This window comes from Toxotes jaculatrix, chromosome 13 (assembly GCF_017976425.1).
Source record: "Toxotes jaculatrix isolate fToxJac2 chromosome 13, fToxJac2.pri, whole genome shotgun sequence".
Classification (NCBI taxonomy): Eukaryota; Metazoa; Chordata; class Actinopteri; family Toxotidae; genus Toxotes; species Toxotes jaculatrix.
In genome coordinates, this window is record NC_054406.1 from 14,178,644 (window position 1) to 14,196,785 (window position 18,142).

General features: G+C 43.1%; 1 protein-coding gene across 1 annotated transcript; it reads right to left on the reverse strand.

Moving 5' to 3' along the window:
* Window positions 1-1,033: 1,033 nt before the first annotated feature.
* LOC121191924 (juxtaposed with another zinc finger protein 1-like) lies at window positions 1,034-14,161 on the reverse strand. Its single transcript, XM_041053388.1, has 5 exons — window positions 13,898-14,161; window positions 6,819-6,891; window positions 4,962-5,158; window positions 3,412-3,581; window positions 1,034-2,399 (listed from the first exon to the last, which is right to left on the reverse strand). The coding sequence occupies exons 1-5, from the start codon at window positions 14,010-14,012 to the stop codon at window positions 2,223-2,225; spliced, it is 732 nt and encodes a 243-aa protein (XP_040909322.1). The 5' UTR covers window positions 14,013-14,161; the 3' UTR covers window positions 1,034-2,222.
* Window positions 14,162-18,142: the final 3,981 nt, after the last annotated feature.

The following is an 18,142-nucleotide window of genomic DNA, read 5'->3' on the forward strand; positions in this document are numbered from 1 at the left end:
ACAAACCATTATCTCAGGGTTACTCTCAGGGTATCGGGTCCAAAGATGTACTCTGAAACTGATACCAAGATTTTACAGATCTCAGTTCACTTATTGGTGCTTAAGAATAGAGGTGGATTTCTGTCAGGCAACAATTGTGCTTATTCGTTAGGCAGCTTAAAGGTATTGTGAGCACAGGTGCATGGTGATTACTATAATCAGAACAGGGTATTAAACAGCAATTATGGGGTTAAATCATTTATGGGACAACTTGTTTCTTTAAGGTCATTTTCACTAAAAAGGTCCCTTTGCCATGCTAACCCGGTGGTTTCCATGGCAATAGCAGCTCGGAGGACAGGAGGCTGTGTGCATGTCAGAGGTCACTGTACCCATCAAGTGGAGAAAAAAAAAGAGAGAGAAAGGCTCATGCTTTGAGCCTTCTGCTCAAAACTTTGTGCGTGATGAGGGAAATGACGTCACGAATGAATGTGTCTTGGCACGCGGCTCGCCACGGCGCCGCTCTTGTTTTTTTCTAGAGGCAATTAATGACGAAATCCCAATCAGGGGTTGAAAACACTACACGGCGCAACTCCGCCACCAGCCGGCGAATCAGCGGCCTGGCACTGAAACACACCGAATACAGTAACACTCTATAGGCTGATGACCTGGATACTGCAGGAAAAAAAAAACAAAACAACAAAAACACATAAACAACACTCATACATATCACACACATCCATACATACAATGAACCGGAATGCTGTTGTCTACAACACACACAAATGACAGGTTGTAGGTGGTAATCTCTTTCAAATACAAATCCACCCTCTTCTTCCACATGTTGTTTCTCGCGCTACGACACAGAAAGCATGCGTGAAGACATTCCTACGACGTACATCCCACCCAGCCGCACATTTTGGAGGCGCGATGAACAAGAAAACCGCTGCCACACCTTTGGCGACCTCCTGGGTGAAACCGTTACAACTCCCTCCCTCCCTCCCAAAACCACCCACACCCCACCCTTCGACCCCTCCCACCCTCCCTCCCCTCATCAGGCACATGGTATGGTCAATGTTTGGCAGTGGAGAGCTGTTGGCAACAATCATGGAAAAACAAAACAACACAGATCTTGGCAACTGGAACACAATATGATGCTTAACCTGCTTTCACGGCTAGGTCTATGGAACACAGCTCTGGCACTCTGGATGAGGAAACACTGGAGATATGAAATACATGGATGGCTTTCCGTGGGCATGAAATGTACAAGGTATGGATTATTGGCCCGGCCCTTGTTCGAATACGTTCTCTTCCTGATCAACAGTAAAATATCGCATTCAGAGTGTGTCAAACTGAAAGGCGTATTAGCTCCTAACCTCTATGATGTGTGAGAGAAAACCTGACTCTCTGAACATAAAGTCAGCCAGCTGTCTGACCTTGCCCTCTGAGGTGACAAAGCTGGCCGTCTCAGCAAATAAGGAATGAAAGGAACACTTACCGATACACAGAAAAAAAAACCTATCTAAAACACTGACAAAAATATATAAAATAAAGCTTGAAAATAAAGTGTAACTATTTATGTGTATGCTCATGAATATTTTTTATATATTTTTATGTACACATACATATCTGTCTATTGTTTATATATCAATATATCTATTTAAAGTATAACTTAACTCTCGCACTTGAACCCCCAGAAGTTCCTGTCGAGGCACAGACCTAAGCTCAGCAAACTCTCTGCATCTCACAGAAAGGGAGTGTAAGGACGACTGAGCGTAGATCAGCACTAAAGTCAACTTCATCCCAATCAAAGGCAAGCGGGAAAATGGGGGCAGGGCTCGGCTACACTTCCTGTTTCACATCTCCTTTTACGTTTCCTCTCTCTTCTTTCGTTTGTTTTTTTTGTCTTTTCTTTCTGTTGTTTTTGTTTTTTTACAGTTAGCACCTTATGTGAGTCAAACGATAGAAAAAAATAACGTGATAGCATATACGAATGTGCAAATGTACAACAATAAAAAAATACTACAAAGATACATTTTTTTTTCCAAAAATACAAGTGATATAACATGGGTAGAAAAAAAATAACCAACATAAAAAAAAAGATGAAAAAGAAAAAAAAATGAAAAACAACTTAAAGCATGCACTTGAACCTTTAGTGTGTGGGATGGGTGTAAAAGGGTCGGGTAAGGAAAGTCAGGACAGAACAAGGCTATGTTTGGGGCAGCTGACTGATGTGACCACAGGCTCTAGCCTTGAATCTTGCGGAGGATTTCGGTGGAGACAGGTGGGTGGAAGTTGATGGTGTGGTGTCTCAGGCCCTGCGAGGTCTTGTAGCTTTTGCCACAGCGACACTTGAAGGGTTTCCTCACGCGAATCTGCGTGCGGTGGCCGTTCTTGGCGTGGTACTTGATACCATTCACATTCTGATGAGACAGGAACGGGAGAGGAGGGGCACAGAGTTAAACAAGGAAAACTATTACCACTTCTTATTACATTATATTGCATGTTAATTATGCAGTACTGAACATGGCTGCAGCCTGTTTATGGTTATAAAACCATGTAAATCTCTATTAAACCACAGCATTACACAAGCTCTTGTATGTAGAAATATTGGCATTGAGTTTTCATGGCACTAATCCACATCCAGAAAACCGCTTTAACAAAGGATGCATATGATACGCTGTACTACACGCAAGATAAATCCACATTCTGAGCATGAAACTGCTGCTAAGGGTTTTTTTTATGTCTGAGCATCAAATCATCTCACTGTCTAAAAGTGGTTTGATGCTTTAATACACATACTTAACACAATCTTGGACAGACATCCAACATCCAACCCTCATCTCAGCCTATTTAGCAACACTAGCAAGGGTGTAATATCATACAGACATTTGTCATTCCAGGATAATGTATCCTAATTACTTCGGTGATATCCTGACTTTTCCTCTGGCGCCACCATGAGGCTAATATTTGTGATTCGTGCCCAGGTACAGCATCCCAAAGCTGCTAGCTCGTCTTGTTGTATCAAAGCTTAACAGTGTCAGACCTGCATCAGACCGTGGTGAGAGGCAGGGTGGGGGAGCCAGGTTAGATAAAATATCTGGACCCATTCAGACGAACAGCAAATGTGGCTTTATCCCACGTCACTGTTTTGGTTTAAAATAGGGTATGAAAGAGTAACGTTCCCACACTGTCCATTAGCTAAAGAGCACAGCCGTCGAGCTGAAAGAGGTTTTTGTGACCAGCTGTAATAAAATTCAACCAAAGCAAATATACCATGATATATTTATCCCAGCTTCCAATCACGACATTCTGGATTTATAATGTGCTTTTTCAAACATTATGTCCAGACATGTGATACTCAGACAAGAGCTCCAGTGTGTCCTGTTGCTGCGTGGCTGCGACTGACTTCTTTATCCTGTGGTGTAGCCTTACCTTGTATCTCTTCTTACAGCCGGGGACGGGGCAGGCGAACGGCTTCTCTTCTCCCCCGTTCATGCACATGGAGCTGAGGATGGACTCAGAGCTGATGGCGCTTTCTGTGGTCCACGACTCATCGCTGTCCGACTCCTCGTAGTCTACCTCCTCCTCATCATACTCACTGCCTGAGGGCACGATGGAGACACGCAGAACAAAAAAATCTAGTCATCCCAGATGAAATATGGACTGGGTTACACCCAAAAGGACATCGTGCCCTGGGAATTTACCAAACAGAAATGATATGTGACTTTTTATTAATACTTTTCTCTGTATTCTGCTCCTACTTTTGATGCATTAGCAGCCCACATGTCACTGAAAGCGCTGCTCAGACAAAACAGCAGTGGTTTGCATGTCTGCTTGTGTGTGTGTGTGTGTGTGTGTGTGTGTGTGTGTGTGTGTGTGTGTGTGTGTGTGTGTGTGTGTGTGTGTGTGTGTGTGTGCCTGTGAGTCAAAACACAGGGATTGGCACTGAGAAAGAGATCATTAAGTGGGAGTGATCCCCATTGCTCAGCCTGGAAAAAGTGCTTTGCTAAGTGCAGAACATTTTCCACTCACATGCATGCACACACACACACACACACACAAGCATCCACATGACACATTACTGAAATGTTCAGGCACACACACACACACACACACACACACACTAAGGCCCACTGACCCCCCACCATCTCACAGGAAATGCTGCACCTCAGCATGAGGAAATGGATGGCACCCTGGCACATGTTGAAAGAGGGCGTGCGTGTGTGTGTGTGTGTGTGTGTGTGTGTGTGTGTAGCCATGCTGGTGTATGAGCCCAGACCTAACACTACGTTTGGAACCATTTGGGCTGGAATTGGACATCTGCTTCTGGGCTGTGCAACACACGGCCCCATGCGAACACACAGCGTGACAGCTGCTATGTAATTAGCAGAGTGTTGACTGGTCTGCTCACTGCAGGAGCCACGTAACCCAACACACAAAACAACAACAACACACACACACACACACGCACACACATGCATACAGCAGTAGACAGTTGTTGGGGTGCTAGCCTCTTCCACTTTCAATGCTGGAAGAAGATTTTTCCTCATGATTTAAAAATATGAGGAAATACTGGCCTGAAATGTCCAAACATTTCCAAACTATTACAAAATAGACTTCTAAGTGAATAATTTGTGGTTACTATTTACAGGTTGCATTATTTAATATTATTTAAACAGTCAGCTGGCTCATGCTCTCTTAGTAGATATGCTTTCAGTTATGTTTTGAATTCTCTTGCTCAGACATCAGGTATGAAATAAGCTGCATTCCATTTAGGTTACAGAAACCTTCATTTGCTCATCACTACTGTCTGAATTTGATGAATATGCTCCCGATGGCTCAACCATAACTCTGAGCTTTTTCTGTTACTGCCAGTAGAGTTAATTTGCATTCGTTTCAACACCTCCATTCACTCCACACGTACGAGCCATCCATCTTTCTTTCCTCTCAAACGTACATTTCAACACACACACCTGTCGTACCTGTAGGTGTGCTGCTGCGGAAGGAGGAGGAAGGGGTGATGGGGGGCGTGACGGGAGGCGTCAGGTTGCCGCTGGTGTGGCGAGGAGGAGTGGCTGTGCTGTTCCTGGACACTCCTCCCGTGATGGACAGGGACAGTTTGGGCGTGGCCTTCTTTTTCATGGTCTCCTGCTCCCGGCGCGCCGCATCCGTCATGAACCTGATGGCACGAACATGGGGTGATCAGTAGATGCGGTGATGCGTTTCTGTTATGACCCAGCTGACATTGTTTTTTTTCTGGACCGAAAATGACGTTGAGTTTGAAAAAAATATATATATATATATTTATATCATTATTTTTTCTCTTTTTTTTTTTAACATACTAAACATTTCACGTTTGAAAACTGTATTTGTGTTTTATGGTGACATGAACTGACTAAGTCTATACATCTGCAACAAGCTAATATCACCTGATATATAGGACTGACCAAATTATTGTCCCTGCCTCTAATATTATTCACCAACAAACCTTCCACATGTTGATGTCAATTTATAAATGCGGGATATTTCGATGAAACAAAATATTCCACCTGTCCAACCTGAACTGCCAAACATTATTCAAAAAAATCATAGCACTCATTTGATCTATCAATCTTACCTTTTATTATCAGTGATAATTTACAGGGTAACTCTGGTTTATTACAACTCCTTTTTATAGTTTTGGCCTTTCTGTCAGTTATAATGACATTGTACTCAAAGTAATTATTTAGATGTTGGAACGCACAGACATCACTACAGTGACGTCAGATGAAACAAGAAAGTGACGAGACGATCAGACAGACTGTAAACAAGTCAACAGTTTGGCCAGATTATCAAAAAGGCAGGTTCTCCGCAGGTAAAACGAAAAGTGAGCACACCTGAGATGTTGGCAATAATCCCTCATTGCGAGGAAAACTATGCACGCACAACTATGGCAAGTATGTTATGAGAAAACTGAACCAGGAAGACAGTCTTTAAACTGTGCCAACTGTGTTTGGGCAATAATCTAACTTCTGCTTTCTCTCCCAAATAAATTCAGGCATGTTTAAATCTGTTCTGATCAACTGCTCCACCTGACGCCTTTTTGAGATGAAGTCAGCAATGTCTTTGGTAAATACAACACTATAATAACCCAAGTTATGATTAAGTGTAATTATACCTTAATAGAGCTCTGTTATCTGTAATATTGTTTATACTAATTTTGTTTGTGCTTTCTAAGTTTCTATAGTGTTGCTTTAATAGGAGCCTTTAAGGTTTAATATCATCTAATTATGGCTGTTCTGTAGACTCTTGTTTTGAGAGGGAAGTCTGAGCTTTAACGAGGCATAATTAAGCTGTTGAATGTACTGCCCCTTTAAATATACAGTCATCACAATATTGTACTGTAAATACAGATGACATTTACAACCTCGCCACTTGAACAATTACCACAGAAAACAAACCTCACTCTCTCTTTCTCTGTTTTACCGTTATCTCCCTCAATGTTGCATCTTGGAGTGATTTAATGGGACATTAAGTGGGACGTGACACGTTGGTTCACCACACAAAAACACACACATGCCGTAATGCTGAAACGCTGCCTTTGGCTGTGCCGCTTGCAGAGCAGGGAGTCAGGAGTGATTGTCTTGTGTGGTTTTTTTCCGTGCTGGTCTGTGGATGAGTCACTGCTGTGTGTATGGGAAGACATCAGTTCTTTGAGCTACTCCCCGCAAGCCACATGAACACACACACACACTCCCACATAAATGCGCACACATAAGCAGTCTTCTTGCACTGATGGAGCAATGCTGCCCTCTGTGGACGGACACGCTTTGGTTAAGGGTGTGTGCATGTGTGTGTACCTGTTTATGTAGCTTAGGGCCAGATACGTGGGCTGCTGTTGCTCCTGCTTCTCCAGAACCCGCGGATCTGTGTCTGAGAAAGAGAGAAAGAGAGAGAGAGAGAGAGAGAGAGAGAGAGAGAGAGAGAGAAAGAGAGAGAGAGAGAGGCATTCAGATTAATCACGGCTCTCTGTGGAGGGAAAATGTTATGTGAATACTCTTAGTATGTAGCTGACTCATATGTCTATTCTTCCTGCCAGACTGGCTGATAGATTACTGGATGTTTCTCACACTGCGTTCTCTGTATTAGTCTGTGATATATGGCAGCCTGCAGATACATTTCGAATACTTTCATAAGTGGCGCATTATTACGCCAGCGTCAAGGCCTGTCTAATTTAGCACCAGTGCCTTTCCTTAAGTGACCCAAGGCTGCTTAATCATCGCCGGAGTCTGACTGTGGCAAAGAGGAAATCTGTCTGAGAGTGAAGGAGCGACTTGGAGCTTGTGATGAATGTACACAGTGTATTACTCGAAACACACACACACGTTTTCCAGTTTGCTTGCTAAGTCAGTAACACTACAGTAGGCAGCTTCCACTGCCTGAGGGAAGCAGTGTTAACTTCAAAGCCCCACCTCCCACCCCATGGAAAACAGGAGCAAGTGTGCGTGAAAACACAGCGCCTGCACGCATCTGTGAAGTACCAGTGCCATCAAGTGTTCAACACGGGAACATTCAGAAGGATCCAAACTTTAAATTAGTAGGTTTGTGCTGTGGCATGCATGTCCATGTCTGTGTGTGAGAGCTGCATATGTAATGACTGGCAGATGTATTGAACTTCAGATCCAAGAACTGGATCATCTCTGTGCAACAATTAACAACACACTCCTGGACGCTCCGTCCAAACTAATCCCAAGTGTGTGTGCTTGCGTGCTGGCCTTCTTAGCCCTTTGGTTTTCAGGATTTCACACCTCATAATTAAAAAAGAATGCGGACTTCCCACAGTGCAGAAGAACACCAAGGAGACCAGCAAACAAGAAAACAACCCAGTGAAAAAAAAATGCACACTACTACTGCTTCTGCTGCTGCACAGACCAGAGTCCAATACGCTTGAGTTTACATTAAAAACACTGAAGCACTGAAATCGCTAGGTAAGGACATAAGATACCAGGGGCGTGCACACAAACATACGCTGACACACAAACACACACACGAGTCTGAGGTGGTCCACAGAGGTGGTCTTTTATAGCTGAGACTTAATAATCTTACCTGCTGCTCAGATGCAGAGGCCAGAGCTCTCTGAGCATGCACATGCACAAATACACACACACACACACCACGACCTACAGCATTGACAAGGCTGAGTAATGGGACATGACAGTGTCCTTTTGAAAACCACTGACTGAGAACCTTTTTGTAGCAGCGCTAGGAAATAATCTATCACAGTGTAAATTGGTTTTAGACTGACAAAACGATTGATCAGCCAATCAGAGAAACGAATCGAAAGATTTACTGACAGTGAAAATAACTGTTAAGTGCAGATCTTGTGTGTAATATGGAAATGACATTTCAGTGCTTCAGGCATTCAGTGCTTGTTTAACTCTGCTGGAATGGTACAATAAACTCAGAAACTAATCACTTCAATGTAAGGTAGCCATTAATGGCAGCAAATTTCCAGACTGATATCAAAAACTAGTGATGAGATTCATGATCAGTTAATGCGTCACTTTAATTCACTTCAATAAATACATTGCTATGTCTATAAAGAGTGTGTAAATATTAAAAAAAAAATGAACTGATCTTCTTGTCACAATCATTTATTCCAAAGATTTTCTATTTACAATCACATAACTCAGAGGAAATGCCAATGCACATTTGAAAAAGCTGGAACCACTTCTTTATAAATCTGTAGACTGCCTGACCAAATAATTATCTTTTAAGCACTGCAGTCACTCTATTACCAAGCACTCACTTTAAGAACGTCTGTCTGCAATGATGAACCAGGAGTCACACTTCTGTATGGTCGGTTATATTCAGAAGTAACACAAACACTGTAACCATGGCTGAATGATACTTAGGCAAATGTCTGACAGCCATGTATTTAAGAACAAGAATGAGAAGTAAAATTCCTTTTAATAACTTGGGATGTACAAGGAGCTACAGATTTACGATTAAGATGATGTGAGTGTGTGTGCGTGCGCGTGTGTGTGTGTGTGTTTGTGTGTAGAGAGCAAGGGGGAAGGTGGGGTGTTGGTGGCAGTGGAGTAAGCCAGGTGCACAGAGAGAGCTGCAGTAAATGTTCACCGGGTTTTATGACTTCCGCTCACCTAGCAGGACAGGAAGCTAACACACTGCTGATCCTGCCACTAGAGCAGGAGGGGAACCTGCACATCCACACACAAAAGCGCACACATATCCTGGTTTTACTGTATTCGTGGGGACCCGCCAGTGGAATGATGTGTTCTCTAGCCCCTTACCCTAACCCTAACAATCAAAACTAAATGCCAAACCTTAACCTTTACCCTAACCTAAAGTCTAACCTAAACACTAAAACCAAGTCTTAATCCATAAACAGATATTAAAACTTGTGGGGGGTCAAAGCTTTACATTTAACCTATACTGTGCATTGCCACTCGATGTGTGTTTTCCATCTACATGTTTGTGTGTTTCAGTGCATGTGTGTTGCATGTCTGAGACTTTGCAGAGACTCCAGGGTCTATAAATATCTCCCTAATTAGCATTCCTGTCATTAAAAGCAGCACCCAATCAAAAGCCCCTCCAAGCATTTCAACACAGACATCCATCTCTCGCCAGCAGCGCACTGCTGCCCCCTGCTGCATACACAGTGTGTGCATGTGTCCATGTGTACAGTATATGAACATGTGTATGGGTCTGTGTGAGTGTGTGTCTATGTACGTGCGTATGTGTTGAAACCAGGCCAAGAATGCATGGCTTGTTTTGCAGGCTGCTAATTAAGCCACAGAGAGCATTTTAACATGTTTCAAGAGCAGCAGGCAACCGGATGGAGGGAGAGGAGAGGAGGAGGAGGAGGAGGAGAGGGGAGAAGGGGGGATATGGGCGGGGGGAAAGGCAAACTTCTCTGTAATTACACTTCCCAGGGCTTGGTTGGGCACTCGGGGCCTTGCGACTTCCGAAAAGGTGATCTGTGTGAATGTGTGTGTGTGGATGTATGTGCAGGACGAAAAGAGAGGGACTGCAGTTTCTAGTTTGGGATGCCAATCCACTAATTGCTCCACTACACCCTGACAGGTCATTTAGGAAGTATGGTGAACACGCTCTCTCACATGAACAAACACACGCCCCTTCCCCTGTCACACCTCTGAAAGCAGGATGGGAAACAAGCTGGCATCTAGTGCTGGAATGTAAAGTTTTAAACATTATCATGATATTATGCATGAGTTATTTATTTATGTGTTTTTAGACTGCTGGTTTTCTGACATTTTACAGACCAAACAAACAGGCCATTAATCAAGAAAATAATTACCACAAAAATTGATAACAAAATTTAACACTAGTTGCAGGCCTAAATGTAATGCCTTGTTGAGTCTGACCAACAGTCCAAAAATGCAAAGACATTCAGTTTGTTATCTTGTGAGAGAGAAAAGCAGCAAATCTTCACATCTGAGATGCTGAAACCAGAGATTGCATAGAGATAACTTCTAGTAATTCACTTAATACGTCCTTAGTTACACCCTTATATCCTTATTCAAAACAAACTAACAGCAGCAGGAAAGCAGTTTTCTGACTGTTAATGGCAGACAGTTAACAACTTCTTCACCATATTGTGTCTGCATTTGCCTTTTCTTTTAACCAAGGCAGATACAGGGCTACAGCCAAACTTGTCCTGTGGGCTGAATGATTACATCTTTAAAAATTACTGCAGCTTCATTATCAGCGTGCCACAGCAGAGCTTACATTATTACAACACAATGCTGGCCTAGCTCAAGTCACAGCTCAGCCTTTGATTCCAGCTGTAGTGTAATCGAATCCAGATGAAGAAAAAAAAAAAAAAAGAACAAGTAAATTCTGTCCAAACAAAGCTGAGACATTTGGGATTTCCCTGTTCTCGCCCCCATCTTTTTCCTTTCTCAACCTTCTCTTTCAAATCTCTTCCCCACTTTTAATCTCTATCTGCCTCCCCCTCCCTCCCTCCCTCCCTCCACCTCTTTGCTGAGGTAAGAGGCAGGTATGTGCTTGTGCAGGTGGGAACACAGCACATCGCTGCCGTGCACGTAGGCAGGCGAGCCTGACATCATTACATTCCTCAGACCTTACCTACAGTCACCGCACAAAGCCTCCGACAACAACCAAACATCACACTACACACAGTTCACCTAGCCCATTTCCTCTTGCATTCAGCTGTTATCTAAACAGTGCGGGTGTGTTATTGGAGGACTGCTATGCTTTCCTCTGGGATGAGGTCAGCACCAAAGACCCACACATTACCCAATTTTCTCACGGAAAGGATCACGACAGGATCATCTGGCCTTTTTTGCTGCCAGCTATTGTGTGCCGTGTCAGAGGAGGATAAGTAACAGGGTGAGATAACGGAGATACACAGGGTGCCAAACCAAAGTCTTAACCAAAATCAGGCTTTTCCAGCTATGCAGCACGTAGGGTGTCCCGCCACAAGAGGGCAGCATAGTCTATGGTAATGACCAGCGACAATTTGTTTTCTGCACCCTGACCTCAGACCCACTGACTCACTTTTACCACCAGTTCTGTCTGTTATCACAAGCCTGTTATCACCTCTAGATTACCTGATTTATGGATAGCTTCATCTTTTCACACACAGCGGGAAAGACCACAAATCAAGGCAATCTGTTATCTACAAATCCTCAACCATCTAATCCCACATCTCATGTGAAGGAGTTAGGAGGAATCAAATTAGCTTATCTTTTTTGATTGATTATTGATCACACACCACTGCACCACTTCAAAGCCAAAGGGGAGTCAAAGCTGAATGCCGCCACTACCCCCATCCCCTTCCACCCCACTCCATCTCCCACACTCTCACCTCAATCCCCTCCATCTGTCACACTTATCCTTGTGGTAACCGATCTGCGAGCGGTATTGATTAGACTGTGTGTGATCCTGACACCGCTGATGATCAGCCGCGGTATAAAGCAAGCAGAGGGGCAACTCATTAATCCAAGTGATCCGACTGGTAAACCGCCATTCTGCTCAGCTGACGGTTGGTGTCAAAGGTCAGGCGAAGAGCCAGATGGGGCATATATCAGTGGCTGTGCGGGTTGGGTTGTGTGGCTGAGAAAACATCATCTATCCCTGCCTTTCTGTGAGTTTAGATCCTTTAAAATCAGTTTACTGGGGGAAACATTGTGGTCTAAATAACCAAAGGTGTTTGTGTTTGTTTCATTTCCCCCCTCTCTGGTTAATTTGGAAGATATCCTTGGAGCTTAGGGTAGGAAGAGGAGTGGACCACCACACCACCACCCACCCACTACTTTGCTCCACTTTCTCCTACAAACGCAGTCACACAAAACTTAACCCCCCCTTTTTTTTTTAAACATCAGCACATCATTCCTGCCCCCACATGTGATGTGGCATCCCACGCTAAGAGTCCTCACCACAGCTGGCTGCTTGGGAGCGCTCTTTGTTAGTGAGACAGCAGGTGTGCAATAACTCAGCCAATATACTGCCCCCAACCCCTTTAGAGACTGCCAGTTGCCATGGAGACAAGCTCAATGAAGCATCCATTTTACCCCCCCCCCCCCCCCCCCCCCCCACACACACACACACACACTGCCTCACCCCCTTCAAACAGCCTCCTGAGGATGGATACACACCACAAATAATGATTAGCCCACATCAACTTTGTCACAATTTTTTTTGTGTGTTTTAGTGGTTCTCAACTTTATGAATATAATGCCCTTCTATAGTGTAATTTGCTATGGTGGATTATAGGTTAAGCTATAAAAGTGGATTTATTTAGAGGAGCTGTGAGTTTGATCTGCCTGAATTAAATATTCAACAAGCATTACATTGCAGAGCACTAATTAGACTACATCTGAATGCTTTTTCATTGCCATGTCAAGGCAACGGTCCCTCATTAAAAACTAGGCAATGCTAATGACAAAGTCATACACTCTTGCTGATATTTTATTTACTGAGCCCTCATCTAACAGCCACATCTGCAGCTCATAACCTCGTAATTAAAACTTAATATCTGCCCTGTTTATCTTGATATTCCACAGTATTTGTCGCATTCTGTGATGCTGGTAAATATACCTGGACAACAGAGAACTACTCATTCAACAATTAATATCAGTACATGAACAAATAAAATGCATGAATTTAATAAAGCTGATGGAGTTTATTTCTTCAATTTCATACTATTCCTATGTTGTTTACACTGTAGCTATTTTTTGCCTATTGTTAAATGGTGGGAAAACTGATTTTGACAGTCATGCCAGGTGACAGATCAGTGGGTTTACTGTCAGGTGGAAATCTAATAAGCCGATGCAACAAGTTGAAGCTTGTGCATGTGGAAGAAAATCTAATTACGCCGCGGCATGTCTGCCACAACTCGGTTTAATGTGATACACTGTCAATGGTAATTAAGTGACACCGACATTATCGGAAAGCATTGCAAAAAGGTGATGTGTTGACGAGCCGAGACACCTGAGGTGAGAAAAGCGACAGACGCAATACACAAGCAGTGTGAGGGGAGCCCCGGCTGCACTGCATCAGGCCTGGAAACGTAAACACACTCTGCTGCAGCGTTAGCTGTGAAACCGCTGCCTGGTCGGGATGCTAGTTACACCTATGAGACCTACGCGGCCCTCGTAGTCGAGATACCGCTGCAGAAGGTAACTGTCGGGGTCACAGCGCAATAAAACAAAAAAGCCGCCCCCTCATTTCACAGAGAAGCGGCGTTTTTCAAAACAAATAAAGTCCCCGCACAGCTGAATAACTCACACGCCGACGAGCCTCGACGGACAGCGAGCGGCAGGAATAGCGGAATGCGAAGCAGAGCTTATCTGCGTTTAGCTAACTAGCTAGGATGCTAGCTAGTGCCAGCTAGCTGCCTAGCTCCGTCTCCCCCTCCGGCCCGACTCACCGATGTGATTGTCTTCGATGTGGACGATGAGCTCGGCGAGAGACTCGAACTGGAGACCGCAGCCCCCGAACCTGCAGGAATTGGAGAAGAAAGAAGCGGCGGCGATGCCCGTCATGTTTTCGGCACTGGTGCATTCACCGGGTGGAGGGGATGGGGAGGGATCCGGGGAGCCGGGGGTGGTGAACGAGGAGGCAGAGGCTTCGGGTCCGGGGTGGGAGCGGGGCAGAGCGCCGAGCGGCGGAGCAGACACCGGGCGGACAGACAGGACAGCGGCGGACGCAGCTGGGAGGCAGGCGGGACGGTGGGGGTGGGGATGGGGGGAGGAGGAGGAGGGCTGGCTGGTGGGATCTACGTCACGACCTGCCTACCTGTTGGGATCTTTTTCTTTCTTTTTATGTATTTTATCATCTCTTATTTTCTAATATTTATATTCTGTTTGTGTTGTCATCATCTCTCCTGTATTAAGTGCTTGTGCATACCTGAAGGTTAAATCTTAATACACAGCAAAGAAACATGTACCACATATGCAAAGCATGTAGTATCCCAGTCTGTGTAGGCCTATGCTGTGAACATAACCAGATTTATCAATATTTTTCAGATGTTGTCTAATGTAATATTTCATTTGAAGGAAATTTGACAGGAATGCATCCATTCCATGCATTTTTGAACACACTGACATATTTCCTTTTAGAGCTAAACAGTGTTTAAGAAAGTAGCAGAACTTTTAATATTAATTAATTTGACACATACCATCGATTATGCCTAAATTAAATTTGTAAGTATAAGAAATTAGCAAAATTCACAAATATCTGTAACTTTTTATGGAACTGGAAATCTACTGTAGATCACCTATGGCAAGTAATGGACTGTATACTTGTTCTATGGATGATGCTTAACTTGTGCATCAGCCTGCAATAAAACACTGAATAGGAATCCCATTAGGACTTAAGAGCTTTCCAGTAAATAGGCCTGAGCAGTCATTCTCTATGTCATCTATGTGGACAGAAGTTTGGAGGAGGAACCAAAGAAACAGGAACAGCAGGATCATAGTCCCAGCCTAATGACTGGTTGTGAACAGGACAATCTACAGTCTTCTTTTTTATATTTACAATGGTAAATAGTTCCTGGATTACATTTTTTCCAAACATTAATTTTTAGTAATGAGCTTAGCATAAATGTCTTTTGCTGTATTTCTTTTTTAAATGTTTTTTTTATGTCTTATCCAGTCACTCTGAGTTGCTTATGTGTATGTAGAAGTGTAAGTGTGCTATATAAATACTTTCCTTGGCTTACCTTTTTGTTGTAATGGAATTGATTCAGTTATTGCCATGTAATGGGCTGGAGCTGTTTATAAAACATGTCAAGCAACTGCTTCAAAAAAAAGAAACTAATATGAAATTTTGGAAACATAAAAAATCATTCATTGTTTGTTTGATTGTTATTGTTGTCTCAACATACAGTATAAGAGTATATATAAATGATAAGAGTTGCATAAACCATTGACAACAGAATCGAATATATCCATAAAGTTTACTGATTAATGTTACCCTATAATGGCTCAGTGGTGAGGAGAGAGAGAGAGAGTGTGTGTGTGTGTGTGTGTGTATAGCTCCCAGAGAGAGGAGAATGTCCTTAAATCACTGGGACTGGCTAACCAGGGCCGGCTGGCCTGTGTTGAACCTGTTAATCGAGCGTTAAAATGGCCTGTCATAAACCACCAGCCGGAGACTTCAGCAAACAACCTTAAGACCTGGGAACACACTCACTCTTTTTCTGACTGCCCTCTGTCAGAAAAACTCAACTACATGAAACACAGCAACACAAACACACAAAATAGTAAATACACAACGATTCACTGCTACCAACAAGTACCAGTTGTTACAAGTACACACACACACTTCACACAAACAACATGACATCACCCAGTATCCACAGTCTCTCACACATGTACAGTACAGAGATTCAGTGACTTCATCAGCCAAACACAGATGTTCCCTCTTACACACAAACATGTAGACACACACTCAACATAAACACGCTCATTACACACACATGGCGTGTCAGACCTGTGACAGTGACGCAGTTCCCAACACCATTACGTAAATTAGAAGTGCTAGCATGTGTTGTGAAATGCAAGAGAGAAAGGGAGAGACACAGAGACAGTTTATGGTGCATGACATCATCTGATCTGAGGTCTGAGGGTGGCGCACAATGTAGTAGTTTGGGAAAGATTTCAAACTAGCATGGATTTACTGATTATCAGCCTCTTTTCGCTGAAAACAAACAGTCCAACGAGTGTGATGACCAACACACAACTCCAGTTTAAACATGCTGTACAATGCGGACCAAGCAAAATCATAACAAACATACACACACACACACACACCAGTGGTCTGCTCTCGAGCAGATCTGCATGTGAGGGCAAGAGTTGGATGTAAATTTAACTCTAAGCATTACATAATCAGATGACTGTAACTTGTATACTTGGATGCTGTTTAAAGTATCTGTTTCCATTTACTTTCTAAGTCGCTCACCAGTCCCACATTACTCTGCAATTCACAGACAGAAATAGTCAGAAACCACCATGTATCACTTCAGCAGCTGATCCAGCTAAGCGATGCAGCCACAGTGAGCATAATGCTTCATGGACATTGAGGTCAGTAAGTTTATCCGACCTTTGACCTGAAACACCATACTTTTACAGACAACGTGACATCAAACTCTGAGCAGGCAGCTCTCTAAAGGCTCCCAGTCTGGCTGTTAAAAGCCATGCTGAGGTGAAGATGGCAGATGGTAATGGCTGGTATTGCCACTGAGTTATGGAGGTAGTTGTAATCTCAGTGGCATTGTCTGCTCCAGGGCACCAGCTAGAGACTTCCTGGCTGCCGTCATACACTTTTTAGTGTGACTGCGCACTCTTCACAGGCACACACACACGTGCTGTAAAACATCCCTTATCATCACTGAAAACAAAACACAGTGATTCACATCCACACAGGGGAAGAGCTCAAAACACAGAGTGACATCATCACAACTTCCTGTTTCTCGCAGTTGCCCTGGCTACCAGAATTTGCATACTTTAGGCAATTGGTGGATGATGAGTCAGTAGGGTTCAGCCCCATGTTGCACTCCAACCTCAACAAAACCATATCCCTCTGTTCAGCTCTAGGCTGGCTGGAGCACCGGAAAGCCTGACCAAACATGGCAGAGATATTACTCCATGGCTGAGCTCAGTGGACATGTGAATGACCAGAGTACCTCCTATTGTTTAGCAAGACCAATGGGATTCCATGGCATAACATAACAAATCTGAGAAAAATGGGCATTTATGTGTTTTGTAATTTAAATCATTGCAATTTGACTGAAAAGCATTGAAGGGGACACTGAATATCTCAAACCTGCATTAGAAACTGTCCAACTACACATCCTTGAATAAAAGGTCTTTTTTCATTTACAAAAGACAATAAATAACAACTTAAACAAACAAACAAACAAACAAACAAAACAAAACAAAAAAACAGTGAAGCTGTTCCTGTGTAAGATTTGTGTCCTCTATACAAACCTGTGTCAGGATGGGGTGCGACTCTCAATGCCCTGATCATGACTTATGACATCATATTAAACACACAATGGCTACCAGTGTCTGTGGATCTACTGATGGTAACAATAAACCCAGTCTATCACATTGTGTTTCATTTTATATATACCATTCTGTCATATCCCTCTCCAAACTTTAAAGATTTATAATCCCTAATGACTTTTATGATTGCTGCAATATGATATGTACTCCTGTATGTGAATAACTTGTGTCTCTTAATTCTGTTTGTTGCTTGATTGTTGGTTGTCTAAATAAATGTGTTATTTTTTGCATGTTGGCTGTCTGATTATACCGAAAATGGTTTTGTTCTCAGGTCTTTCTTGAAGAAGAGATCTTGATCTCAGTGAGAGTAACTGATTAAATAAAGATTTGCAGTACAACTTTTTGGTTCAACAGAGATTAAGACAGAGTGCCATTACTATTATTATGCTTATGATTATTATTATCATTGTTGTTGTTGTTGTAGTGTTGGTTGTTGTTGTTGTTGTGGATTCACTGTATCACTATACCAGTCCTTTAATCGTTGTTTCATAATGTCTCAGTTTCTTTTGTGCAGATAATTTCGGGACAAAGTATGGCCTACTTTGTCCTCACCGCAAGCCTGTTTATGTTTCATAACAAGAACAGCATTTTGGGATAAATATAAA

What these genes read in the sequence shown, in the direction of transcription:
- LOC121191924 (XM_041053388.1), bottom strand. Translation starts at nt 14,012, where the DNA reads ATGACGGGCATCGCCGCCGCTTCTTTCTTCTCCAATTCCTGCAGGTTC. An exon ending in CATCGAAGACAATCACATCG is followed by an intron (nt 6,892 to 13,897) that starts GTGAGTCGGGCC and finishes TCTCTTTCTCAG; the next exon opens with ACACAGATCCGCGGGTTCTG. An exon ending in GCTGTAAGAAGAGATACAAG is followed by an intron (nt 2,400 to 3,411) that starts GTAAGGCTACAC and finishes CTGTCTCATCAG; the next exon opens with AATGTGAATGGTATCAAGTA.